The sequence below is a fragment of the Rhinichthys klamathensis genome, unplaced genomic scaffold (genome assembly GCF_029890125.1).
Source record: "Rhinichthys klamathensis goyatoka isolate OS25496 unplaced genomic scaffold, OSU_Roscu_1.1 h1tg000127l_1, whole genome shotgun sequence".
NCBI lineage: Eukaryota > Metazoa > Chordata > Actinopteri > Cypriniformes > Leuciscidae > Rhinichthys > Rhinichthys klamathensis.
Window position 1 is genome coordinate 3,196,568 of NW_026606664.1, and position 27,851 is coordinate 3,224,418.

The 27,851-nt window shown below is 39.4% G+C and overlaps 2 protein-coding genes across 4 annotated transcripts in view; one reads left to right on the forward strand and one right to left on the reverse strand.

Annotated features, from left to right (window-relative positions):
• cts12 (cathepsin 12) overlaps positions 1-27,851 on the forward strand; it is a 69,685-nt gene that overhangs the window by 9,515 nt on the left and 32,319 nt on the right. The gene's annotated exons all lie outside the window — the stretch shown is intronic.
• si:dkey-121a11.3 (uncharacterized protein KIAA1614) lies at positions 2,788-27,821 on the reverse strand. 3 transcript variants are annotated; one of them, XM_056256538.1, is made up of 11 exons: positions 27,520-27,821; positions 27,185-27,344; positions 12,901-13,829; positions 11,549-11,618; positions 10,198-10,338; positions 7,285-8,474; positions 5,805-5,952; positions 5,171-5,429; positions 4,864-4,988; positions 3,135-3,307; positions 2,788-3,055 (listed from the first exon to the last, which is right to left on the reverse strand). In XM_056256538.1, exons 3-11 carry the CDS (start codon positions 13,793-13,795, stop codon positions 2,862-2,864), a joined length of 3,195 nt encoding a protein of 1,064 aa, XP_056112513.1. In that variant the 5' UTR covers positions 13,796-13,829; positions 27,185-27,344; positions 27,520-27,821; the 3' UTR covers positions 2,788-2,861. The 3 variants fall into 3 exon arrangements, with proteins under 3 accessions (XP_056112513.1, XP_056112511.1, XP_056112512.1); XM_056256536.1 differs by lacking the exon at positions 27,185-27,344; XM_056256537.1 differs by lacking the exon at positions 27,520-27,821 and having other exon boundaries at positions 27,185-27,502.

The following is a 27,851-nucleotide window of genomic DNA, read 5'->3' on the forward strand; positions in this document are numbered from 1 at the left end:
GCTTAAAAGTGAAGCGTATAATGCGTAATGAGTTTGTCTTGTTTACAATAAAACAGAAAAAATGTATCTAGGGAACAGAATATGATAAGAGACTTGGATGCGGGATCTTTTGACCACCCAGAATACACTTACAACCACTTGGAACACATATCAAAGCACATGTCATTTCTTCTGTAAATGTAAACGCATGTTCTTTGTTTTTTCGTGTGTGTTTTTGTCTATGTGTGTGTGATGAATGTCGGTGACCAGGATGGAATCAATCATTGTCTAATCAATAAGGAAGGACAGGCGAGATATTGACCAGCGCACACACCTCCACCCTGACAGCTGGAGGAACCAAGACCCTCTTAGAGGCCGATCACACTGCAGAGTAAATGGGTGGAGCTTACGTATAGCTCCTCCTCGCTGGAGCTCCAGCGTGGAGGAGCGAATTTAATTTGGGCCTAATGAGTGGAGCTAGAATATCCAACCACACTCTAACCCTACCCACAACTCTATTCCTCCACCCCCTGCAGTGAGTACCACTTTTTTGTCAATGGCAGGGAAGCGTTGTGTCACAAATGACGGAAATTTTTCGTCAATGGCAGGGAAGGAGTTAACAGCAAACGTGTTCTGTGTGAACCAGTCCTTTTCCATCACACTGCACTACAAAATGGACAATTCTTTTTTTTTTTTTTTGACAATTCTTGTTTTTTTAATGGAATATTGCAGTATTTATTATAAATGATTTGTTATGCCCTCGTAATCTTTAATCCAAATAACTTCCCCTCCCTCTTGCAGCGACATCTCTTCTCTTCTCTGATGACATGTTTACTGGTGCGAGGGTGGGACAACCTGTCACTCACATGAGATTGACCAATAGCAATCCACAACCATCCAATCAATTACCAATGGACAAAATCAAGTCCTGCCCAACATTTTGTCTTGTTCGAGTAGCCCTTTCACTCAGATATAGATCACAATAGTGACGCAACTTCCGTTTCATGTCGACTTTAAAGGATTAGTTCACTTTTTAAAAAACTTTTGCTGATAATTGACTCACCCCCATGTCATCCAAGTTGTCCATGTCTTTCTTTCTTCAGTCGAAAAGAAATTAAGGTTTTTGATGAAAACATTCCATGATTTTTCTCCATATAATGCCCTTTGCTGGGCACCAAACGGTTCAAGGTCCAAAAGACAGTTTCAGTGCAAACTGCAAACTGTTCAAATGGCTTTAAACGACACCAGACGATGAATAATGGTCTTATCAAGTGAAACGATCGCTCATTTAAAAAATAAATAACAAAGTTTAAGTTTAATAATGTCAAATGCTCGCCTTGCTCTGTTCTGTGATGCACGTTCGTGACTCTCCTGTTCGAACTCGTTCATCAAAATGAACAAATCTTTTTTCGAGTCATTTGGTTCATTTAACGAACAAAATGAATGAATTGACTCGGAAAAAGATTCGTTCATTTTGATGAACGAGTTCGAACAGGAGAGTCACACAGAACAGAGCAAGGCGAGCATTTGAGCTTATAAAACTTAAAATTTGTTATTTCTTTTTTAAATGAGCGATCGTTTCGCTTGATAAGACCATTATTCATCGTCTGGTGTCGTTTAAAGCCATTTGAACAGTTTGCAGTTTGCACTGAAACTGTCTTTTGGACCTTGAACCGTTTGGTGCCCAGCAAAGTGCATTATATGGAGAAAAATCATGGAATGTTTTCATCAAAAACCTTAATTTCTTTTCGACTGAAGAAAGAAAGACATGGACATCTTGGATGACATGGGGGTGAGTCAATTATCAGCAAAAGTTTTTTTAAAAGTGAACTAATCCTTTAAAGGGATATTTCTGATTCAGTACAAGTTCATCTGAATCCACAGCATTTGGACCACAAAAGTTAATTTCCACTTGCCCCTCGTTTTTTTTTACAGAGTGACAAACAATGATTTTAACGTTTATGGTACTGCTAAAATACTAACAGTATATGAAGGGAAAAAAATCAAGCTGTCCCACAAAAGCCAGTTGTTTTATTTCATAGGAACACATATAAATAAATGTAACAAAATACATTAGGTTGGTAGCTTTTTGCGCAGCACGTACCATAACACTGTTATCCTTCAGGACAGCACGCTAATGGTGTCAGGTTGCACTGTAGAGGCATACCAATGTGCTGCCTCGCGGAGAAATATCGAATCAATTTACTAAAGAGCATTTAGAGCTGATGATCAATGCGACTGCAGCGTGTGCACTGAGTTCTAAGAGAGCATATAAGCCTTTTTTTGATCGTGTGCAATATAGATCTGAGTACTTGTTAGCAGCATGGAGAAGGTTTTGTATTAGAACCGACAGTCTGAATGCGAAAACGACGGAGGCTTTGAATGAAACAAAATGTTCAGAAAAAGAATAAACATTGATGTATGTTCATTGGTCTTTTTTGGCAAACACATTTAGACTGTCCTTCATTACAATAATACTTGAAATATCCTTGCCCTTCATACATAATTGTGCCACAGATATATATAATATTCTGTTACGATACAATTCAATAGTACCATTCTGATAGGAAACAACGATCCAATGAATGTGTATTTTTTCGAGGTACCACTGTAAATTAGCCATAACAGAGGCTTTAGGGATGAGTTCGCCCAAAAAATGAAATGGGATTGGAACAAAATACATGAAAAAAACTTCATTTTTGGGTAACTATCCCTATGATATGGACCGTCACACCATCATTGCTTAACAGCCCCAAAAAACACCAAAGGCTGGTAAAACGTAATGCTGCCGTTTACACAAGCTCACCCCTGACGCTCTTTAGCACAGTGTTCGACTGAAACAAAACGCCATCAGAGTCATTCTGGCTCAGTCTGGTCTTCAGTTAGCGCTGTAGGCGTCTATGTCGTAGTACGCGGATTGAAGCCGTACTGTTTTGAGTCATTAAACGGGTCACCAGGTCCAGACTATGTCCCGCCACCTTCTCGCCGTTCACCTCTAAGATCTCGTCCCCGACCCCGAGAAGCCCCGCGTAGAGTTTCTCCATATTGCTGTCGCCCATTTCTTCAACGTACACCCCTTAAACATAAAGCGAGTTAGTCTTAAACGTTTCGACTGTGTCAGAAGGGCATGAAAACGAGAGCGAGAGGTCACTCACCGGAGTCTGGCCTGCCTTTTCCTCGTGCGATGAGAAAGCCGAAGGGGCCGTTGGGGGGTCTGGAGAGCTCCAGTAAGATGGTGCCGTCAGGGAAGGCCTGAGCCACGCGTCCCACCGGGCGCACCGCACTGGGCCGCCCCACGTCCTCTACACTCAAGGCACGGTGAAGACCCCTAAAACACACACAGATTTATATGAAATGCAGAAGTATTTAACTGCCAGATTTTATGGTGAGTTTCTTATTATTTAATAATTGTATTATTATTTAGAATTATGGTCATTCAAGCAATTGGCATATAACAGTGCTAGAACTTTATTTTCTTGTGAGTGGTTCTTGATCATTAAAGTTGGATTTAAATTATATTTATATAATTCATTTTAATTACATTTATAAGTTTATTTTTAAATATATTTATATCTCTAAATATGTCATTTTATATATTAAAATAATATATTAAATATTTTAAAAACATAATTATATTAGTATTTATTTTTGATGAGCATATTTATAATTTAACCATTTTTTTTGACACCCTTATCTGACATTGGGCTATATACCATGCTAGTATTCCATGGAATTCCAAAGAATAGCATGTATTTTCAACTGTGAAGGCTGAATAAACAAGATACAACCAGAACAGATCTATCCTTACTGGCTCTCAAGCAAGATGATGTAAGCTGCAGCTCAGCTCCAGTCACTAAGGCTGGAATTTCCTCTCTGGCTATCTCTCCTACCCTCAGACACACATTCACACGCTCATAAACACCACACGCGCTCACAGGCACTATCGAATCACAACGCCGCTGACAAACACACTATCTGGCACTGTGAACAACCCAAACACACTTAAAGGGCAGCGTCTAGTAATACACGCAAGAGGCTGAATATAGCAGCAGCATCTAGACAGGTGATCATTCCCGGGATTCCATGTCTTTCTTTGGCAAACGCACACCTCTATTTTTATCCTCCCTCCCTCCCTCTTTTTATTGCTGCTGCTGACCCAGTCAATGGAAAATACTAATCCTGTTGCACAACACGACAGCTGTCTGAACATTACAAGAACACGATGCATGCTCCGCAGAACATGTCATGCTTGAAATTGCCATCGTTCATTACACTACAAGGTTACAAAGAGGTAAATGGGATGATTTAATAAAACCAAGCGGTGTACATGTCATGAAATAATGCTTACAAAATATTACGGGGATGGTATCAGATAATTTTTTGTAAATTATTATGTAATAATTTATTAATTAAATTATATTTAGAATATAATCATATATTATATGTTTAAATATTGTAATAGTAATATTATTATAATATTAATATTAAATGAATATTATAATATAAAATATATTATAAAATGTATATATTATAAAATAACTTTATATATATATATACTATTTATATTTGTTATAATTATATAATATAGTAATATTGTTTTAAATAAAATTTTACATATTGCATTTATCACCCTCATATTTTTTAAATAATGCAAGTTATGCAATCTTAAAAAAGATTTCTCGAGAATTACAATATTAGCAAAAGATTTTAACATTTAATGTTTTTTATGAAAATAAATGTCAATACAACAATTACATTTCTTGGAAATTGCATTTTTATATAATATATTATATTATAATATTATATTGTATATTGTTTGGTGTAATTTAAAGTGATGCATCATATTAGTGTGTTATTAATTAGCATATTGTGTAAATGTTGTACCTGGTTAATACAGGGCTACAGGGCTGTTCTCCTGGAGTGTATGCAGAGGAGCGGTCTGATTTCTTCTTGGGTATTTGGAGATTTTGAGCCGATGAAGATCTCCTCAGCTGGAGAAACGGAGACCCCTAGTGGTGAGAAATGATACAGTCAGTGCCACTCACTATATTATCACGTTGAAATTTAAATGTGAAATTCTTCAATTGTAATTAATATCCATTTATAAGAAACATTTTATTTCTTTAAAAAAGTTATAGATGTTTTTTGAGGGACTTCTAAAGGTTGTCATATAATAAAAAAAGATGCTAACCAGACATATAGTCTGCAGTGAGGGGGCTTTCTTTAGCTGGTGGTGGTGTCTGTGTGTGGGGCTGGGGGAGGTGGAGGGTGATGTTGGCCGAAGGTTTTGGTTCGAGTTTGAGTTGGGTTTGTGGTGCAGGCTGAGCTGATCCATGCTGCTGGATCGTCCCTTTCCCAGCAACCCCACACTGTTCAGCCCCATGGCAGAGAAGAACCGCCGCAGGGAGAGTTTGGGTCGACCCTCCCGATGCTCCGCATCCATCCCCGCTCTAAAAAAAAAAAGTCATAACAGGTTATTTATACATATATGTATACTTTGGTTTTGTAATGTCTGTATAAATGTTTATGCAATTGTGATTCTCAGTCAGTAGGTGGCAGTGTTGTAGTAGACAAACATGGAGTCACAAGTAAGTCTGGACCAATTCTCTCCTGACCTACTTTGAGCATGAATTGCCAAAGCAATCTGTATGATTGTTGCCCCGGAAATTAAATTGTTCAGCGAAAGGATTGAACATTTTAGTAAAGAATCTGGTTTGATAAAGTCCTAACCAAAAAAGGGGATTACAGAAAAGAGATGTAGCCGTGGGTAAGGGCATAGGGATGATACTCATAATTTCCACCTCTTTCTTTCCCTCTTTACTCACTGGGAAAAGTTTGGGCTAGTTGCCCTGTGATGCACTGGTCTGATTGGCCCTCTGACGTGTCCATCAATGAGATGAGTCAGGGTTGATTCAGCACTGCTGGATGTTGCATCAGATCCTAGTTGTCCTGTAGTATGGTGCTGTTCCACATCTGAGTAAGAATAGAAAACATGACAGTACATATCAAAGGACGATGGATGAAACATTCTGTGTAAATTGTTAAATATTATGATGATACTGTGTAAACTGAATTATTATTTATAACAATATAACATAGTGAAGCATCTCATGTTACTGAAACGTAAGTGTCAGAATGCATTTCAAGTAGCGTCACACAAGATGGAAAACTGTTGAAGGGGGTGGAAAAAGACTGATCATACTAGCAACTGGCCCACTGTGGAATTACTCCGCTTGGACAGTATGGATCTGCTGATCTGGACAATCCCCAGTGGGACAGGACCGCAGTGAAGAGAAGCGCACACACCCAAAGGGGACACCTCACTGACTGGAGCAGAGCTCACAGCACAGGTCTACCTGGAATTGCCACTTCATTCTGGGAAAAGCTCTGATTAATTTTTAGATTACATTACGTAAGCGTGCATCTGCAATGCTAAATATTAGCTTTATCCTTATTGGCGTGAAGCTCAGATATGTAGTCAAAAATTATTAGATCTATTTCAGCTAGTGCTATTAGTACTTTACTAATTGTAGACTTCATGCTCTATTGTATTTTTCTGAAAAACTCATTTTTAGCTAAGTGGATAAAGCTCAGTGCTAGTAACCAGAAGGTTGCAGGTTTGAGTCTGTCAAAGGGTGAAAATTATTGTTCCCCTAAACATGGCACTTCCTCAATGCTTCTTTTGGGGGGTTGTCTTTGTATGTGTATGGCAGGGGTGTCTAATACTGCTCCAGGAGAGCCACTGTCTTGCATTTAACCCCAATTAAACACACCTGAACCATCTAGAAACTTCCAAGCAGGCAGTTGAGTTGGGGGGCTTTCGCATCGGGTAGTTCTAGGAACTTGGTTCTATAAACTAGCCTCCATGGTGGTTCCCTGAGAACTAATGGTTCCCTTAGGAACATTTTCCTGGTTGCATTCGCACTGCCAGTAGGAACTCTGAAGTGACGTAAGCCACGCTTGACTTTTATTTTGACGGTTTATTTTGGTGTTTCGTGAGCGTTCGGCCAATCAGTGTACACTAACGTCACTGGTAGTTCCTATAGTACTGGTTTAGACCCTGATCTGAAGTACGAGCTAAATTAGTTCCTCCAAAAGGAGTTCCTAGAACTAAAATCGTTCCTAGGAACTATGAATAGGTTCCTCCGGTGCGAAAGCCCCTTTGGACTTCTAGGCAAGCTGGAGCTAAACTCTGCAGGACACTGGCCCTCCAGAAGCATGTTTAGACACCCCTGGTGTATGATAAGTTGCTTTGGATAAACCTTCTGCTCATTGACTACTATTAGCCCATGTAGTTAAACTAACCTGTTGACCTCTCCTCCCCTTGTATGGGTAGGTTTCGAGCACACAGAACCGGGCTTGTCTTGAGTAAGGGTCCAGGGGTGACCATGACAGATCTGTCCTCCCAGTAACCCAACCCAGAGGGAGCCTGCTCCTGCACAATGCCCCCTGCCTCTGTGGAGTCCAGATGCACCAGGTGATACTCTGGCGAAGACATGAGTGTGACGGTCCGTCGACCATTAGAGCGGTCTTTGGAGCTGGACTTCAGGGCAGATTTTTTCGGTTGGAGAGGAGGAGGGGTTGGGTGTGGAAGGTGGGAACTTGGCGGTTCTCCTTTTGGAGGCAACGGAGGTGCCACAATACCTTTGCTGGATGTAGGGCTGCATGTGGCTGGTATTCTCTGTCCAAGTAAATCAGTGGCATAGGGGTTGAGTGGCAATGCTACTCCATTAGAGAGACACATTTGAGTCCCATTGGGTGTGAGTTTGTTGCAGTCTGGAGGTGTCGGAACCCTAAGGCCATTGACGTACAAGGGTTCCTGCTTACTCTCGAGTTTTCGGACCTTCTTCTTCAGCTTCTGGAATGTTCCTCTACTGCTCACATTATCCGCAGGACTGCAATGCGTTCCATCGCTGTGGACAATAGCGGGACTCGTCCCAATGTACGTCTCCTTAATCTGTTCGATCCGGACTAGCCGGTTGGGAAGTGTGGGAGCAACCCAACATGGTACCTTTTTCCCTTCTACTTCCCCGTTAGGTACGGACAGAGAATTTGGGTTCAAGCTAGGATCATGGGGTTCATTTAGAAAGGTCCCACAAGAGTTGCACTGCCTGTTTGCTGTCTCCGAACCTTTGCCATTTAACAAACTCTTCTTGGCTTTTGTCTTCCAGAATATTGAATCCTTCGAGCCATGTCCTGTCTCCGCCTTTCCATTGATGTAAGATGACAAGGTGGGTTTGGACACCAGCAGGCCCTGTGCTCTTTCTCCAGCCCTGCGTCGCTGGCGTAGCCGCTCCAGGTAGCGCACCTCGGCGTCCTTCTCGGATTCGTCTTCGAAGCGCACGCGAGTTGGGGACTGGCCGTGTCTCCGCCGGGTTCCACCCACTGAGTCGCCGCTGGAGGAGTCACTGAGGTTTCCCGAGACCACCGCCACGCCCTCCTTCCCGGCAAGAGGAGCCTGGTGTAAGGGTACACCAACCCAGGAGAGCAGCTCCCTGTACACACATGCACATTTATGAAATTAGTTGCATTCCTGTGCACTTAGATACACAAAGAAATGGATGCATGCCAAAGTGGCCTGCAGTCTATCTCTCAGCATGGAGACATGGGCAAATTCCTGAGGAAATTTTCCCTCTGCTTTGGCTCCTCTGTGCACATTCCTGACATGCTTTTTACTCCTTTTAGGAAGGTCGTCTTCAACACATCAGACCTTTCGATATCATCATTCATCAGGTCTTTGTTAGATATAAGAGAACCAAAACTAGTGTCTTTCAATATTTCCTGTTTGCTAAGGAATAGAAATCTACAGGTGTACTGGTATTATTGTGCACTGGGACTTTTTATGTCTGTTAAGCATTGTGCACTGTTCTGAAACCTATGGGACTTTTTACAGCTGTGAGTTTGTCTTAAACATTCAATCTCAGGAGAGGCAGTTAAGTGTTAAGTTTAACCCGAGCAAAACTGACAGCAGTGTAATCAACATCACCGAGCTGTTTTCCCCATAAGGGAGAGGCAGGGAGGGAATTAGGGAGAAGGAAAGTAACAGCTGGCAGACATGACAGGTGTAGCGGAGCAGTACAGCAAAGCAGTTTCATCAAAGCTCCCGTTTAAATAAATAAAAAAGAGATTTTTATGTCAGTCACTAATTCACTATTATTTGTTTAAATCCAAAGCCAGTAAAAGGATATACAATTTATATTTTTATTTGTTTGTTTGTTTGTTTTGTTTTCTATTCAATTTAAAGGCTTTATCAATTTTAATACACCAAGTACACTAATTTATGAAAAAAACAAACCAACTAATAGCACAGTGCTGAAAATGTAATAATTATTATTAATTTAATATCTTATTTATAATTTTTTTATCTTACTTATTATTTACATATATTTGTTAAAACATTTTAATATATATGTTAATATATTGTTAATGTTTTTAAAAAACATATTATTCCTCTTTTCTCAGTGCGTGTCAGTTTTTGTTGTGGCGTTTAAAATTGCCTTAATCTGTTCCGGATGCTGCCATCCACCGCTTGTCTTCATACCAAACAAGGAGACAGGCGTTTGGGGCGGCTCGCCCATCTGTCTTTGTGTGAAAGTGCTGAGGTAGAGAACAGAGCGCTGGATGGGGAAGTGGGATTTAGAGGCACCAGACGTGTGTACACGTTGTATAATTCAGGTTGTCTTATATAACACGTGCCCGGCAGAAACAGAGAAGAAGAGTTTGAAGGAGGACACTAGAACACTTAGTTTAGAAGTTTAAATTAAGGCTACCATTAGCTTCCTGCTGTTTCACTGATAGTATTAAATTGGCATCTTTGTTATATTATTATATAATACTTGTATATCAGGTTCATACAAATACGTAGAAGAAACCCTTATTTTAAAATGCCATATTACAAGACCAGACCGAAATAGAGAGCAGCACCTGTTGCTTCTGAAAAGAGATTTGCCAAACACTTCCCCCCTTCCCTTTTATCAGCTGCCCGCCTCCAAACGGAGCAAAAGACAATTCAGTCCAGCCCCAAATAATACAGTTTAAGATCTACATCCCCCACACAAATCCTCAAGTGTGAGCAGGCGAAGGTTTCCTTGTTTTGATATGAAGAGAGCCATGTAAACACCCTCCCTTCCCATGATGCCTAAGCCTCTAAACCCCAACCCCCCCAGCAGAAACCCCAACATTCCGAAAACTAGACAAAAAGAGACCGGAGAAACTTACGGGTTGTCCCTCTGGACGGGTAGGATGGTGTGGTCGGCTTTGAGAGGGTTGGACCGGGCCTTCATACGCGCTCTCTCTAGCAGTCGTTTGGCCTGCTCGTGGCGAGGGCTCAGCGGAAGGTTGTCGCCCAACACAAAGGCCCTGTGGGCCGGCCAGAGAGACACAGAGAGAAAGAAACACGTCAGCTCCTGTGCGGTGTGGGGGGGATTAAGTGGAGCAGGCCGTCATCACTAATTAGGCTGGCGGTTGTTGAGTGTGTGTTGGGTTTGTACCTGATTATGATGTGCTTGATGGGCTTATGCATATGTTTACATGATCAAAGGCTTGAATATTACTCTAAAATAAAAATATGGCCATACCAAGATATAAAAAGACATACATCAGAATGTATGGGTCATTCTCAGGAACTGGTATGCCTCAGGACTTACTACTGATGCAATTTAAAGGAAACTGAACTCATTATTTAATAACGTAAACTCTGTTTAGTGTGTAATGTAAAATACTTTTTTTTATAATCAGCCAAGTTTCTAGTTTGCCTGTCACTGATTCACTCATTTCTTTTTTTAAATACAAGAAAAAATATGTAATACTATTTATTTATTTGTTTTTGTTTTTATGTTTTTTACATTTAATTCAAAGGATTTTTAAAACTAAAAACATAAAGTTAACAAAAAATAAAAGTGTTTATGAAATGTATGGGTCATTCTCAGGGACTGGTATACCTCAGGAGTTACTACTGATATAATTAAAATGAAATTTAACTTAGTCTCATTATTTAAATATTGTTTGTGCAATGTAAAAAAATTATTCTAATGGGTTATATAGAATTTTCATTCACTTTAAATTTGGCCTAATTATAAGTTCAAATATCATAATGCTTATCCTGTAAATTTTTCTTCTATAATGAAAATATGTCTGTTATTCTTTTTCAACACAGTTTTCATGTTTTCCCTCTTTTAATATATATATATAATAAAAGAGGGAAATATCATATATATATATACAAGAATTGTTATTACCTTGAAGAAAAGGGCCGAGCTATTTCCTTTGTTATTCAACTTTTAGGTGGAGTTTGAAGGAGAGGCAGGAAAACCCAATGATATGATCTCGTTCATCTGCTTATGAAAAACTTCAGCAGCTGTTTTCTCCTGAGCTCACATTCCCCTTTTTTGTATGTTCAATATTTAGAGATATGCAGATGTTTTTTTTTTTCGGGGGGGGGGGGGGGGGGGGGGGGACTACTTCGAAGAGTCTCAGGCAGCTAAAATAATAAATCTCTAATCAGTACTGTGGAAGCTAAATATACATGGTGTGTGAGAATAATGTGAGAGCATCAATCTGTGCTGCCCACCTTTGGCTGTGTTCACTACCTTGGAGCGATATCCCAGAATCCCAATCACTGTCATTCAGGACACATATATCTGTAGAAACGGATACAGAGACATTCTAATTACCGGGGGTTCGACCTCCATAATTATTTTTGACTTGATATTAAATTATATGACTTGATATCAATAAGTTGAGTGAACTGCTAAAATCCAGCTGTTTATCTCTCTTGACATGACAAGGTCATCTTGCCTGTCAACATCTGGTGCTACGAAAGTGGGAAAAAAGCGAAGCGCCACACCGTCTTTGTTTTTCCCTTTATCACAGTAAGTTGTTTTTAATCAGTGTAATTCTCATTCTTATCCTTCTGTCCTCTCATATCTGGATTATCCAGCTCTCTCGTCTATATGACCTCTGCTTCATTAGAGAGGTCATGTGCGCCTGTTGCGTGTAATCCTTAAACGTGCTAAATGAGACAATGTCATCTCATCAGACATGCGCTAACGGCATTTAACACCTGTCTGATAGCCTTGGATTAACTCTGCATTATATCGCACATTACATTACATCGGATAAGGCTGATTACATCTTAGCTTCCGGAGCCGAGTTTGAAACCCCAGGTTTGTAAAAATGTGCTCTTTGTATTCATGTGGAATTTATATGGTTTTGAAAATCTTTCATACCACTTTCAAGAGTTTGTTTAATGTCATGTGGAGTCACCATGCATCCAGTAACAATTAATAACATACACATCTTAAAAAATTTTCAGTGTAAAAAGTTTCAATGTGAAAGTATTCTTTTAAATATCATGACTTATTGCTTCATATTTAATTAGGGATGCACTGAAATGAAAATTTTGGTCGATACCGATAACCGATAATTCATTATATTTGAAAGGCAATAACCAATATATTAGCCGATAAATCTAAATCCAAATTTTTGTGTAATTTTTGAGAGCCTGATTACAAAAACAAAAGTCTCACCATTAAAATCCATGTCCCAAGCAAACAATTATAATGTTCTCATTATAATTTTATGTAGCCTATATGACAGACTTAATAATTTGCCGATTATTAAGCAACGACAGTCAATCAGTGTTGTTATTTTTTAATAAGTAATAAATAATAAATACATTTCATTATATTTCATTATTATTCATTTTTCTTCATTATGATTTCAGGACAGTAGTTATCAACCTGACAATTTCTATTTTAAAATATATAGGGTATTTTAATTCAGAAATAAAGAACCCATCATAGAAGAGGTTTGTTAAAGTCATGTCTGCGTGTCTGAATTGCATTTTTAACATATTTTTGAAGAAATTAATACATCCAGACAAAATGAATTGCACCCTGTCACTGAGACATGTCTCCTTACCTCTACCACCAATGTGCGTCAGGTCCTCCAGCCTCTGTCCTGGCACATGGTCTTTGTTCTGGGTTTTCTGCAGCATCTGTTTGAGAAGGCCACGGTTCATCTCGACCCTCTCGGCCAGGGACAGCGTGCTTTCACTGCTGCACATGCTCTCCAAGCTGTCGGCCCTCCAGAGTCCACTTTGTCCCACCTCGCCATGATTGTACCTGCGTAGGTGACTCTCCAGGCTGTCAGACCTTTGGAGTTCCCTTGGAAACTTGTGGCCCATTTTGGAGCCAACGGCCCATGGCCCTCTATTTGGTCCGTCTTTCCCAACAGGAACATCCCCGTTTGGAACCGGCAACTCCGGTCTAATGGACCTCCAGAAATACTTTGGTGGCATCCGAGGATTATCGGATAGGGGAGCACCGTCCTGAGTACCGCAAACATCGTTCGAGAGGTTGTCCAGGCTTGCTCCTTCTCCAAGGCCACGGGGAATTGCCAGCAAGACTTCGGACGAGATGGGATCATAGTCGAGTTCTACCTGAGGCTTAGGGTCTCCTGTGAGGAACATCAGGGGCTTGCGAGGTTCCCCTTCTTCATCGCTGCTGCTGGAGCCCCAAGCATCAGTGAGGGCATATCCCAGCATGAAGGTCCCAGGAATCACCCTCTTGTCCTGGTTCTTACTTTCAGGTTCTTTCCAGGCAACTCTGCTGCGCTCAGAGAGAGCCTTGACCTTCGACTGCAGCGCAGATACGGCAGAGCCTTGAGTTTGCTGACGTGAAGGTGAGGACGGGGAGCCAGGCTCTGGGCTGGTGTCAGAAGGACACCCGTCCTCTGGCTCTCTGAGGTGGATGTCAATGTTTTGGGAGGTGGAAGGCAGGGATTCAGCATCCTCAGATGTCACTGCTTCCTCCATGGTGAATCAGAGAGTCAGTGGAACATGATGGTGGCTGAGGGGATGAAAAGAAACAAGAAACAATAATTGCGTGGATTATTAATATTTGTACACAGGAGAACTTCTCACAAAAAATGTCTGCCTATTTCACAAAGGTTGATCATAACCTCGTTCTAAAGTTGTAGTAATGGCATGAGGTTAGTAATTTGCACAAAACACGGACAAACCATCTCCATATAAAGGCTTTCCGCAAAATCTTACCTTGTCAGCCTTTTAAAAGTTTTTGGTGAGTCATAATTTGTTCGTGAAAACGTCCATACGCATGGTTAGTGAATGAAACTCAATAGTTAGGCTACATACTTAAATCAAATCTTTTGTTTATGAAATAAAAGTCTTTTGTATGGTTTTTTTTTTCAAACAATGTTTACTTGATAAGTAACATTAAAACACTGCATAAAATATTAAGACTTCAGTTATTCAGAGAAAGTAAAACAAGTCAGTGTTGCTTCTCAAGTAAATGTATCTTTTCTCTATGATGTTTACATATTTTTAAATAAAACAAGACAAATATGATCATTATTTAGGATTTTCAGTGCAAAGGATTCAGTTTAAGTATTTGCATTTGTTTAGTTTTTGACATTTTGCATAAATTGAGGGAAATAATTGTGTGCAAACAGGCCATTATTAACCAGTATCACTTACTGCATGATATACTGTATTTGGCATTTTAAACTGTCTTTTTAAAGCCATTAGTAACCACAGAGGGTTGAATTGTCCTCAGACCAGTGGAAAGCACATTCTTCATTCAACTGAATCTTTGACAAATCACTTTGTTGACAAAAAGAGTTTCACATCTTTCATCTTTCCAAACAGCTTTATCCGAGCCTTGACCACATTATCTGAAAAATCTAAAATGTCACAAACAACTGCCAGTATGTTATTGTGGCATTAAAACTGGATTTTCTCAAGGCTGAGGGAAAGTAATAATAAATATTTTAGTGCGTCACATAAGTTTCAATTGCTCTTCTAACTACTAACGCCACTGATGTAGAACAAATAGTTTCGCCAGTAACCGATACAAACACGCTAACCTGTTCTGAGAATAATGTAGGGCTTGTTGACTATAGGCTTAACAGCACTGTCCTGCTTTTAAACCTCCAATTGTCATTTAACAAAACACAACGTTGTCAAACAAAAATCTGAACACTCTTAACTTTTAATTAATAAACCTAACTAAGGTGTTCAGGTGTTAGGGACATGCACTTGACATCTGATAGCCATTATTTAGGACCAGAATGGAAAAGCAAGTTTCCTCTGAGGTAAGTTTACAAATGAGTGAGTTTTCTGGGAGGTTAATTTAATTTAATTAGTCCTCTCTTAATTAGGACTCGCTCCCGTTGCTCCAGGTACTGGGCGTTTGGATACATAAAAAAACATCTGTCTTAAAAAAAAAAAACACACACACACACACACACAAGATAAGAACATTCTAAAGAATTCACTTATTAGCTTTTTAAAACACTAACAAACCCGTTCATATGTCACCCTTCACAAATATGATTAAAGTGATCAAGTTGATATAGTTACAACAAAAATCTAGTTGTTCAATGACTAGAGATGGCAACATATTTGTCTTATGATAAGTTTGTAATTTTCAAAAAGTAAAGAGAAAGGCAAGGTTTTTTTCAACAACCAATGAGGGACAAAAATATAGTATCAAAGTGCATGATAAAAAAGTATAACTTTCCAGTCATGATCTTTTTAAAATAAATGAAAATAATAATAATAAATATTATTATAATTACTATGCTCACAAAGAGCCAATTAAATATCTTAGAGTAAAAAATATATATATATTAGAATGTACAAATATTCACTACACGATTTTGTTCCATTACTTTTTTTAAATAAATGAGTCAATACATCAATAAAATAATATTATGCTCACAAAGAGCAATATTATGCTCACAAAGAGCAATAAACTACCAACTAGAAAAAGTTCGTCGAGACAAACTTTAAGTTGGCTTGTGAAAGTTTGGACCGCAAAGTTTGAAGAAGTTTAAAGTACTTTGAAGTTTAAATTAGTTTAAAGTTTAAATTAGTTTGAAGTTTAAATTAGTTTAAAGTAGTTTATAGTTTAACTTAGTTTAAAGTAGTTTAAAGTTTAAAGTAGTTTAAAGTAGTTTATGGTTTAAAGTAGTTTAAAGTTTAAAGTAGTTTATAGTTTAAAGTAGTTTAAAGTTTAACTTAGTTTAAAGTAGTTTAAAGTAGTTTAAAGTTTTAAATAGTTTAAAGTTCAAAGTAGTTTAAAGGTTAAAGTATAGTTTCAAGTAATTAAATGTTGCTAGGGTGTTTGTAGTGGGTTGCTAAGGTGTTGTGGGTGGTTGCTAGGTGGTTGCTAATGTATTTTGAGTGGTTGCTAGGGTGTTCTGGGTGGTTGCTAGGCGGTTGCTAAGGTATTTTGGGTGGTTGCTAGGGTGTTAAGGTGGTTGCTAGGGTGTTGCTAGGGTGTTCTAAGGTATTTTGGGTGGTTGCTATGGTGTTGCTAGGGTGTTCTACGGTATTTTGGGTTGGTTGCTAGGGTGTTCTAAGGTATTTTGGGTGGTTGCTATGGTGTTGCTAGGGTGTTCTAATGTATTTTGGGTGGTTGCTAGGGTGTTCTAAGGTATTTTTGGTGGTTGCTAGGGTGTTCTAAGGTATTTTGGGTGGTTGCTAGGGTGTTGTAGGGTATTTTGGGTGGTTGCTAGGGTGTTCTAAGGTATTTTTGGTGGTTGCTAGGGTGTTCTGGGTGGTTGCTAGGGTGTTCTAAGGTTTTTTGGGTGGTTGCTAGGGTAGTGCTAGGGTGTTCTAAGGTATTTTGGGTGGTTGCTAGGGTGTTCTAAGGTATTTTAGGAGGTTGCTATGGTGTTGCTAGGGTGTTCTAAGGTATTTTGAGTGGTTGCTAGGGTGTTCTGGGTGGTTGCTAGGGTGTTCTAAGGTATTTTTGGTGGTTGCTAGGGTGTTGCTAGGGTGTTCTAAGGTATTTTGGGTGGTTGCTATGGTGTTGCTAGGGTGTTCTAATGTATTTTGGGTGGTTGCTAGGGTGTTCTAAGGTATTTTGGGTGGTTGCTAGGGTGTTGCTAGGGTGCTCTAAGGTATTTTGGGTGGTTGCTATGGAGATGCTAGGGTGTTCTAAGGTATTGTGGGTGGTTGCTAGGGTGTTCTATGTGGTTGCTAGGGTGTTCTAGGGTATTTTAGGTGGTTGCTATGGTGTTGCTATGGTGTTTTAAGGTATTTTGGGTGGTTGCTAGGGTGTTGTTAGGGTGTTCTAAGGTATTTTGGGTGGCTGCTATGGTGTTGCTAGGGTGTTCTAAGGTATTTTGGGTGGTTGCTAAGGTGTTGCTAGGGTGTTCTAAGGTATTTTGGGAGGTTGCTAGGGTGTTCTGGGTGGTTGCTAGGGTGTTCTAAGGTATTTTTGGTGGTTGCTAGGGTGTTCTGGGTGGTTGCTATGGTGTTGCTATGGTGTTCTAAGGTATTTTGGGTGGTTGCTAGGGTGTTGCTAGGATGTTCTGAGGTATTTTGGGTGGTTGCTAGGGTGTTGCTAGGGTGTTCTAAGGTATTTTTGGTGGTTGCTAGGGTGTTGCTAGGGTGTTCTAAGGTATTTTGGGTGGTTGCTATGGTGTTGCTAGGGTGTTCTAAGGTATTTTGGGTGGTTGCTAGGGTGTTCTAAGTTATTTTGGGTGGTTGCTAGGGTGTTCTAAGGTATTTTGGGTGGTTGCTAGGGTGTTGCTAGGGTGTTATAAGGCATTTTGGGTGGTTGCTAGGGTGTTCTAAGGTATTTTGGGTGGTTGCTAGGGTGTTATAAGGCATTTTGGGTGGTTGCTAGGGTGTTCTAAGGTATTTTGGGTGGTTGCTAGGGTGTTCTGGGTGGTTGCTAGGGTGTTCTAAGGTATATTTTGTGGTTGCTTGGGTGTTCTAAGGTATTGTGGGTGGTTGCTATGGTGTTGCTAGGGTGTTCTAAGGTATTTCAGTTGGTTTCTAGGGTGTTCTGGGTGGTTGCTATGCAGTTGCTAGGGTGTTCTGGGTGTTTTCTATGGTGAACTATTTATGAGTTTAAAAGTTCATAAGTGTATGAATTCATGAGAGTTCATACGTGTATGAATTAATGCATTTATGCAAAGTTCATTGAGTTTATAAGTGTATGAATTTATGAGTTTAGAGTTTATAAGTTTAAATGAGTAAGAGTTCAGAGTTTATTAATTTATGAGTTTGAGTTCATAAGTGTATGAATTCATGAGTTTATAAGTGTATGAGTTTATAAGTGTACGAGTTTATGAGTTTAAAGTTTAAATTAGTTTGAAGTTTAAAGTTTAAATAAGTTTGAAGTTTAAAGTTTAAATAAGTAATTAAGGTATTTTGGGTGGTTGCTAGGGTGTTCTAAGGTATTTTTGGTGGTTGCTAGGGTGTTCTAGGGTATTTTGGGTGGTTGCTAGGGTGTTGCTAGAGTGCTCTAAGGTATTTTAGGTGGTTGCTAGGGTGTTCTAAGGTATTTTAGGTGGTTGCTATTGTGTTGCTAGGGTGTTCTGAGGTATTTTGGGTGGTTGCTATGGTGTTGCTAAGGTGTTCTAAGGCATTTTGGGTGGTTACTATGGTGTTGCTAGGGTGTTCTAAGGTATTTTGGGTGGTTGCTAGGGTGTTCTAAGGTATTTTGGGTGGTTGCTATGGTGTTGCTAGGGTGTTTAAGGTATTTTGGGTGGTTGCTAGGGTGTTGCTAGGGTGTTTAAGTTATTTTGGGTGGTTGCTAGGGTGTTCTAAGGTATTTTAGGTGGTTGCTATGGTGTTGCTAGGGTGTTCTAAGGTATTTTGAGCGGTTGCTAGGGTGTTCTGGGTGGTTGCTAGGGTGTTCTAAGGTATTTTTGGTGGTTGCTAGGGTGTTCTGGGTGGTTGCTAGGGTGTTATAAGGTATTTTGGGTTGTTGCTAGGGTGTTGCTAGGGTGTTCTAAGGTATTTTGGGTGGTTGCTAGGGTGTTCTAAGGTATTTTAGGAGGTTGCTATGGTGTTGCTAGGGTTTTCTAAGGTATTTTGAGCGGTTGCTAGGGTGTTCTGGGTGGTTGCTAGGGTGTTCTAAGGTATTTTTGGTGGTTGCTAGGGTGATCTGGGTGGTTGCTAGGGTGTTCTAAGGTATTTTGGGTGTTCTAAGGTTCTAAGGTATTTTGGGTGGTTGCTATGGTGTTGCTAGGATGTTCTAAGGTATTTCGGTTGGTTTCTAGGGTGTTCTGGGTGGTTGCTATGCAGTTGCTAGGGTGTTCTGGGTGTTTGCTATGGTGAACTATTTATGAGTTTAAAAGTTCATAAGTGTATGAATTCATGAGAGTTCATAAGTGTATGAATGAATTTATAAGTTCATGAGTTTATAAGTGTATGAATTTATGAGTTTAGAGTTTATAAGTTTAAATGAGTAAGAGTTCAGAGTTTATTAATTTATGAGTTTGAGTTCATAAGTGTATGATTTCATGAGTTTATAAGTGTATGAGGTTATAGTTTATAAGTTTAAATGAGAAAGAGTTCAGAGTTTATTAATTTATGAGTTCATAAGTGTATGAGTTTAAAGTTTAAATTAGTTTGAAGTTTAAATTAGTTTGAAGTTTAAAGTGTAATTTAGTTTGAAGTTTAATTTAGTTTAAAGTAGATAGATAGATAGATGGATAAGTGTCATAGATAGATGAGTTTATTAGTTTAAATGAGTCTCATTGGCTCATATAGTATATAGAATGGCAGTTTGATTCAGTCTAGGGTTTCAAGGGATTTACATTTGAATTTTTGACAGTTGGGGAGTTTGAAAATCTGAAGATTCCGCAATGTTAAGTCAATGGGAGTTTTTTCCGACTTTGATCGTCATTTTTAGGAAAACCGTAAGTCCGATCAGTTAGAAAAGATATAGCACACTAAGTCAGAACAGTTTGAGTGTCCGTGCCGAGTTTGGAGTATGTGGAGTTAAAGCTCTAGGAGGAGATAGAGTTGGAAATTTTTAGTCTCAGAAAAAGAATAATAACTAGAATGTACATTTCCAGAAGAAAATGTGAAGTGGTGCTTGCAGTGGCAAAACTCGCCGCTCGGTTGCTAGGGTGCGGTTAGCTAGTTTTTACCAAGCTGCTAGCATGATTAGCATGTTGCTAGTATCATGCTAGCATGATTAGCATGTTGTTAGCATTATGCTAGCATTATTAGCATGTTGCTAGCATGATTAGCATGTTGCTAGCATGATGCTAGCATGATGCTAGCATGATTAGCATGATGCTAGCATGATTAGCATGTTGCTAGCATGTTGCTAGCATGATGCTAGCATGATTAGCATGTTGCTAGCATCATGCTAGCATGATTAGCATGTTGTTAGCATCATGCTAGCATCATGCTAGCATGATTAGCATGTTGTTAGCATCATGCTACCAACATGCTAGCATGATTAGCATGTTGCTAGCATGATGCTAGCATGATTAGCATGTTGCTAGCATGATGCTAGCAAAAATAAACATGTTGCAAACATGTTTTAGCTAGATGCTAGCATGATTAGCATATTGCTAGCATCATGCTAGCATGTTTAGCATGTTGCTAGCATGGTTGCTAAGGTGTTACTAGGTGGTTGCTAGGGTATTATGGGTGGTTGCTAGGCGGTTGCTAGGGTGTTCTGGGTGGTTGCTAGGGTGTTGCTAGGCGGTTGCTAGGGTATTCTGGGTGGTTGCTAAGGTGTTTTGGGTGGTTGCTAGGCGGTTGCTAGGGTGTTCTGGGTGGTTGCTAGGGTGTTCTGAGTGGTTGCTATGGTGTTGCTAGGTGGTTGCTAGGGTATTCTGGGTGGTTGCTAGGGTGTTGCTAGGTGGTTGCTAGGGTATTCTGGGTGGTTGCCAGGGTGTTGCTAGGCGGTTGCTAGGGTGTTCTGGGTGGTTGCTAGGGTGTTGCTAGGCGGTTGCTAGGGTATTCTGGGTGGTTGCTATGGTGTTGCTAGGCGGTTGCTAGGGTGTTTTGGGTGGTTGCTAGGGTGTTTTAGGTGGTTGCTATGGTATTCTGGATGGTTGCTATGGTGTTACTAGGTGGTTGGTAGTGTTCACATTTGGTTACTATAGAGTTTTTATAATGTTCATGGCATGATTTAGCACTTAGCTAATCAATATTAGCATGTAGCTATTCACAGCTAGCATGTTTAGCATGTTGAAAGTCCTGTGTGCTAGCATGAGTCAAAAGACCCAAACCCCATCTCTATACGATGTTCTGATGCAGAGATGTAGGTCTTGCAAAATGGTTGCTAGGGTACTCTGTTTGGTTGCTAGGGAGTGGCTTGGCAGCTGCCAATAATGAAACTCCAAAGGCTGCTTGTCAGTATGAATTATATAAACCAACCCCCATCTCTATACGATGTTCTGATATAGAGATGTAGGTCTTGCAAAATGGTTGCTAGGGTACTCTGTTTGGTTGCTAGGGAGTGGCTTGGCAGCTGCCAATCATGAAATTCCAAAGGCTGCTTGTCAGTATAAATGATATAAACCAACTCCCATGCCTCTGTGACATTCAGAATGGAAGATATCCCTGTTTGGATTTTGGTTGCTAAGGTGCTCGACAATGGTTGCTAGGGCGTGGCCAGTAAGTGTTGAGGTGATTCAGGATTGGCTGTTTGCTGCCCCGAGTCAAACGAGACCACCCTCATGTTTCTATGACAATTCAGTCCAGAGATATCCCTTCGATCTCTTTCAATGGAAGTCTATGGGAGTTGTTGCTAAGGTGCTCTAAATGGTTGCTAGGGCGTGGCTTGATAGCTTCACAATGATCCTGAGAGACTGATTGGTTGTCTGAGTAAAATGAGCCCGCCCTCTTGTCTCTATGACACTGTGATCCAGAGTTATGTTCAATACAAAAGCGGTTTCTATGGTGTAGGACGGCCCATTTCATGGGCCGTCCTACACCATAGTAAGTCAATGGGGAAACTTTGGGCCCCTCTTGCCCCCCAGGGGTGCAACTTTTACCCCATTGTGTGGTGTGTTCTTACAGAGCCTGTCAGCCTCTCCAAATGTGGTAAATTACACGTTTCTGCGACATCCTCGTTCCGAGCTACGACTCGTCAAAGTTTGACGCAATGTTAAGTCTATGGGATTTTTCGGCCGGTTTTTCGCCCCTGGGGCGAACATCGTACCCCCGATCCCTTATAAAAGTCATAGCACACCATTCCCGAACAGGCCGCACGTTTTGACGCCTCATTCGTGGGTCTGTGACAAAAGCTGCGGGAGGAGTAGCGCGCCAAACTTTGTGTGGAATAATAAGAATAATAAGTTTGCACAATAACACTAGTGTTGCTTTGCCATAGGCAAGCACCACTAACTAGAAAAAGTTCGTCGAGACAAACTTTAAGTTGGCTTGTGAAAGTTTGGACCGCAAAGTTTGAAGAAGTATAAATTAGTTTGAAGTTTAAATTAGTTTAAAGTTTAAATTAGTTTGAAGTTTAAATTAGTTTAAAGTAGTTTATAGTTTAACTTAGTTTAAAGTTTAAAGTAGTTTAAATTAATTTAAAGTTTAAATTAGTTTGAATTTTAAAGTAGTTTGAAGTTTAAATTAGTTTGAAAGTTAAAGTAGTTTAAAGTTTAAATAAGTTTGAATTTTAAAGTAGTTTGAAGTTTAAATTAGTTTAAAGTAGTTTAAAGTAGTTTAAAGTTTTAAATAGTTTAAAGTTCAAAGTAGTTTAAAGGTTAAAGTATAGTTTCAAGTAATTAAATGTTGCTAGGGTGTTTCTAGTGGGTTGCTAAGGTGTTGTGGGTGGTTGCTAGGTGGTTTCTAAGGTATTTTGAGTGGTTGCTAGGGTGTTCTGGGTGGTTGCTAGGGTGTTCTAGGGTATTTTAGGTGGTTGCTATGGTGTTGCTAGGGTGTTTTAAGGCATTTTGGGTGGTTGCTAGGGTGTTGTTAGGGTGTTCTAAGGTATTTTGGGTGGTTGCTATGGTGTTGCTATGGTATTCTAAGGTATTTTGGGTGGTTGCTAGGGTGTTGCTAGGGTGTTCTAAGGTATTTTTGGTGGTTGCTAGGGTGTTCTGGGTGGTTGCTAGGGTGTTCTAAGGTATTTTTGGGTGGTTGCTAGGGTGTTCTGGGTGGTTGCTATGGTGTTGCTATGGTGTTCTAAGGTATTTTGGGTGGTTGCTAGGGTGTTGCTAGGATGTTCTGAGGTATTTTGGGTGGTTGATAGGGTGTTGCTAGGGTGTTCTAAGGTATTTTTGGTGGTTGCTAGGGTGTTGCTAGGGTGTTCTAAGGTATTTTGAGTGGTTGCTATGGTGTTGCTAGGGTGTTCTAAGTTATTTTGGGTGGTTGCTAGGGTGTTCTAAGGTATTTTGGGTGGTTGCTAGGGTGTTGCTAGGGTGTTCTAAGGTATTTTGGGTGGTTGCTAGGGTGTTCTAAGGTATTTTGGGTGGTTGCTAGGGTGTTGCTAGGGTGTTCTAAGGTATTTTTGGTGGTTGCTAGGGTGTTCTGGGTGGTTGCTAGGGTGTTCTAAGGTATTTTGGGTGGTTGCTAGGGTGTTCTGGGTGGTTGCTATGGTGTTCTAAGGTATTTTGGGTGGTTGCTAGGGTGTTGCTAGGATGTTCTGAGGTATTTCGGGTGGTTGCTAGGGTGTTGCTAGGGTGTTCTAAGGTATTTTTGGTGGTTGCTAGGGTGTTGCTAGGGTGTTCTAAGGTATTTTGGGTGGTTGCTAGGGTGTTGCTAGGGTGTTATAAGGCATTTTGGGTGGTTGCTAGGGTGTTCTAAGGTATTTTGGGTGGTTGCTAGGGTGTTGCTAGGGTGTTCTAAGGTATTTTTGGTGGTTGCTAGGGTGTTCTGGGTGGTTGCTAGGGTGTTCTAAGGTATTTTGGGTGGTTGCTAGGGTGTTCTGGGTGGTTGCTATGGTGTTCTAAGGTATTTTGGGTGGTTGCTAGGGTGTTGCTAGGATGTTCTGAGGTATTTCGGGTGGTTGCTAGGGTGTTGCTAGGGTGTTCTAAGGTATTTTTGGTGGTTGCTAGGGTGTTGCTAGGGTGTTCTAAGGTATTTTGGGTGGTTGCTAGGGTGTTGCTAGGGTGTTATAAGGCATTTTGGGTGGTTGCTAGGGTGTTCTAAGGTATTTTGGGTGGTTGCTAGGGTGTTCTGGGTGGTTGCTAGGGTGTTTCTAAGGTATATTATGTGGTTGCTAGGGTGTTCTAAGGTATTGTGGGTGGTTGCTATGGTGTTGCTAGGGTGTTCTAAGATATTTCAGTTGGTTTCTAGGGTGTTCTGGGTGGTTGCTATGCAGTTGCTAGAGTGTTCTGGGTGTTTGCTATGGTGAACTATTTATGAGTTTAAAAGTTCATAAGTGTATGAATTCATGAGAGTTCATACGTGTATGAATTAATGCATTTATAAGTTCATGAGTTTATAAGTGTATGAATTTATGAGTTTAGAGTTTATAAGTTTAAATGAGTAAGAGTTCAGAGTTTATTAATTTATGAGTTTGAGTTCATAAGTGTATGAATTCATGAGTTTATAAGTGTATGAGTTTATAAGTGTACGAGTTTATGAGTTTAAAGTTTAAATTAGATTGAAGTTTAAAGTTTAAATAAGTTTGAAGTTTAAAGTTTAAATAAGTTTGAAGTTTAAATTAGTTTGAAGTTTAAAGTTTAATTTAGTTTGAAGTTTAATTTAGTTTAAAGTAGATAGATAGATAGATTGATAAGTGTCATAGATAGATGAGTTTATTAGTTTGAATGAGTCTCATTGGCTCATATAGTATATAGAATGGCAGTTTGATTCAGTCTAGGGTTTCAAGGGATTTACATTTGAATTTTTGACAGTTGGGGAGTTTGAAAATCTGAAGATTCCGCAATGTAAAGTCAATGGGAGTTTTTTCCGAGTTTGATCGTAGTTTTTAGGAAAACCGTAAGTCCGATCAGTTAGAAAAGATATAGCACACCGAGTCAGAACAGTTTGAGTGTCCGTGCCGAGTTTGGAGTATGTGGAGTTAAAGCTCTAGGAGGAGATAGAGTTGTAAATTTTAGTCTCAGAAAAAGAATAATAACTAGAAAAAGTTCGTCGAGACAAACTTTAAGTTGGCTTGTGAAAGTTTGGACCGCAAAGTTTGAAGAAGTATAAAGTAGTTTGAAGTTTAAATTAGTTTAAAGTTTAAATTAGTTTGAAGTTTAAATTAGTTTAAAGTAGTTTATAGTTTAACTTAGTTTAAAGTTTAAAGTAGTTTAAATTAATTTAAAGTTTAAATTAGTTTGAATTTTAAAGTAGTTTGAAGTTTAAATTAGTTTGAAAGTTAAAGTAGTTTAAAGTTTAAATAAGTTTGAATTTTAAAGTAGTTTGAAGTTTAAATTAGTTTAAAGTAGTTTAAAGTAGTTTAAAGTTTTAAATAGTTTAAAGTTCAAAGTAGTTTAAAGGTTAAAGTATAGTTTCAAGTAATTAAATGTTGCTAGGGTGTTTCTAGTGGGTTGCTAAGGTGTTGTGGGTGGTTGCTAGGTGGTTTCTAAGGTATTTTGAGTGGTTGCTAGGGTGTTCTGGGTGGTTGCTAGGGTGTTCTAAGGTATTTTGGGTGGTTGCTAGGGTGTTCTGGGTGGTTGCTATGGTGTTGCTATGGTGTTCTAAGGTATTTTGGGTGGTTGCTAGGGTGTTGCTAGGATGTTCTGAGGTATTTTGGGTGGTTGCTAGGGTGTTGCTAGGGTGTTCTAAGGTATTTTTGGTGGTTGCTAGGGTGTTGCTAGGGTGTTCTAAGGTATTTTGGGTGGTTGCTATGGTGTTGCTAGGGTGTTCTAAGTTATTTTGGGTGGTTGCTAGGGTGTTCTAAGGTATTTTGGGTGGTTGCTAGGGTGTTGCTAGGGTGTTATAAGGCATTTTGGGTGGTTGCTAGGGTGTTGCTAGGGTGTTATAAGGCATTTTGGGTGGTTGCTAGGGTGTTCTAAGGTATTTTGGGTGGTTGCTAGGGTGTTCTGGGTGGTTGCTAGGGTGTTCTAAGGTATATTATGTGGTTGCTAGGGTGTTCTAAGGTATTGTGGGTGGTTGCTATGGTGTTGCTAGGGTGTTCTAAGGTATTTCAGTCGGTTTCTAGGGTGTTCTGGGTGGTTGCTATGCAGTTGCTAGAGTGTTCTGGGTGTTTGCTATGGTGAACTATTTATGAGTTTAAAAGTTCATAAGTGTATGAATTCATGAGAGTTCATACGTGTATGAATTAATGCATTTATAAGTTCATGAGTTTATTAGTGTATGAATTTATGAGTTTAGAGTTTATAAGTTTAAATGAGTAAGAGTTCAGAGTTTATTAATTTATGAGTTTGAGTTCATAAGTGTATGAATTCATGAGTTTATAAGTGTATGAGTTTATAAGTGTACGAGTTTGAGTTTAAAGTTTAAATTAGTTTAAAGTTTAAATAAGTTTGAAGTTTAAAGTTTAAATAAGTTTGAAGTTTAAATTAGTTTGAAGTTTAAAGTTTAATTTAGTTTGAAGTTTAATTTAGTTTAAAGTAGATAGATAGATAGATGGATAAGTGTCAGAGATAGATGAGTTTATTAGTTTGAATGAGTCTCATTGGCTCATATAGTATATAGAATGGCAGTTTGATTCAGTCTAGGGTTTCAAGGGATTTACATTTGAATTTTTGACAGTTGGGGAGTTTGAAAATCTGAAGATTCCGCAATGTAAAGTCAATGGGAGTTTTTTCCGAGTTTGATCGTAGTTTTTAGGAAAACCGTAAGTCCGATCAGTTAGAAAAGATATAGCACACCGAGTCAGAACAGTTTGAGTGTCCGTGCCGAGTTTGGAGTATGTGGAGTTAAAGCTCTAGGAGGAGATAGAGTTGTAAATTTTAGTCTCAGAAAAAGAATAATAATAATAATAATAATAAGTTTAAATAGCATTTCAGTAAGTTGGCTCTCCAAGCCAACTTAATAATAATAATAATAAGTTTAAATAGCATTTCAGTAAGTTGGCTCTCCAAGCCAACTTAATTAAAGCATAAATGAAAAAATAAAATAGAATATAGAAACATTCACTCCAAAAATAGATAGATAGATAGATAGATAGATAGATAGATAGATAGATAGATAGATAGATAGATAGATAGATAGATAGATAGATGGATGGATGGATGGATGGATGGATGGATGGATGGATGGATGGATGGATGGATGGATGGATGGATGGATGGATAGATAGATAGATAGATAGATAGATAGATAGATAGATAGATAGATAGATAGATAGATAGATAGATAGATAGATAGACTTTTTAGGAGTTTGATCATTTCAGTGACTTTTCCAGGCCTGGAAATCTTGATGTTTCCGTGTGCTGTTTTTCATTCCAGTGGGGGAAAAGGTTTGGAGATGAGAAAACTACAGGAAATGAGACCATTTCAAAGGAGTGAGTAATAAAATTCATGCACAATGCTTTCTTTAACTCTCACTTTGTGCTCAGCTCAATTTCCAATGTTCTGCGTCTGCAGTGTAAAATCATTTCGCTGCTGGTGTTGAACCTCAAACACACGGAGGGTCACTGTGTCGGACCAGGAATTAAAACAATCATCTCGCGCGGGACCACTTCTCTCATCTGACATTTATTTAACACTGGGGCTCAAAGAAAACAAAATACCATCCGAATGCAATGACTCACACACAGGTGGCCACAAAAGCTTGACAAACATCTTTAAAGATCACGAGAGCTGTAAAATCTGACGAATCACGTCATCGCACTCGTTGAGAAGAAAAGAAAACAAATAAATATTTTCTTCAAACATCTTACCTCCTTCGTCCATCTGCTGTCTATCTTCCACAGCAGCCATATGCGCCTTTAAACCCCCACTTTTACGATTTTAAAAATCATATTCGGTTACCTGGAGTCAGCAAAAACTTAAGCGGCCAGTCAAATTCCATCTTGCTCTAACGTTAGTTTCTGCTTTGCTTTCAGTTTTGAGCGTCCCAAATCTTCCCCCATTCTCTCTCTCTCTCTCTCTCTCTCTCTCTCTCTCGCTCTCGCTCCAGCTGTTTTGGGCAAGCTCATGTGTGCACACACTCCCACTTCAAATTTGGCCTACTAAACAAGTAACTTACTGGCTATAATTTACTCACTCCTCT

Excerpts from the sequence above, each read along its gene's own strand:
- si:dkey-121a11.3 (XM_056256536.1), bottom strand. The coding sequence starts at position 13,795 with ATGGAGGAAGCAGTGACATCTGAGGATGCTGAATCCCTGCCTTCCACC. Across the intron at positions 10,339-11,548 it reads GGTAGTGAACACAGCCAAAG|GGCCTTTGTGTTGGGCGACA; the intron begins GTGGGCAGCACA and ends GCCGGCCCACAG. Across the intron at positions 5,953-7,284 it reads AGGGGAGGAGAGGTCAACAG|ATGTGGAACAGCACCATACT; the intron begins GTTAGTTTAACT and ends ATTCTTACTCAG.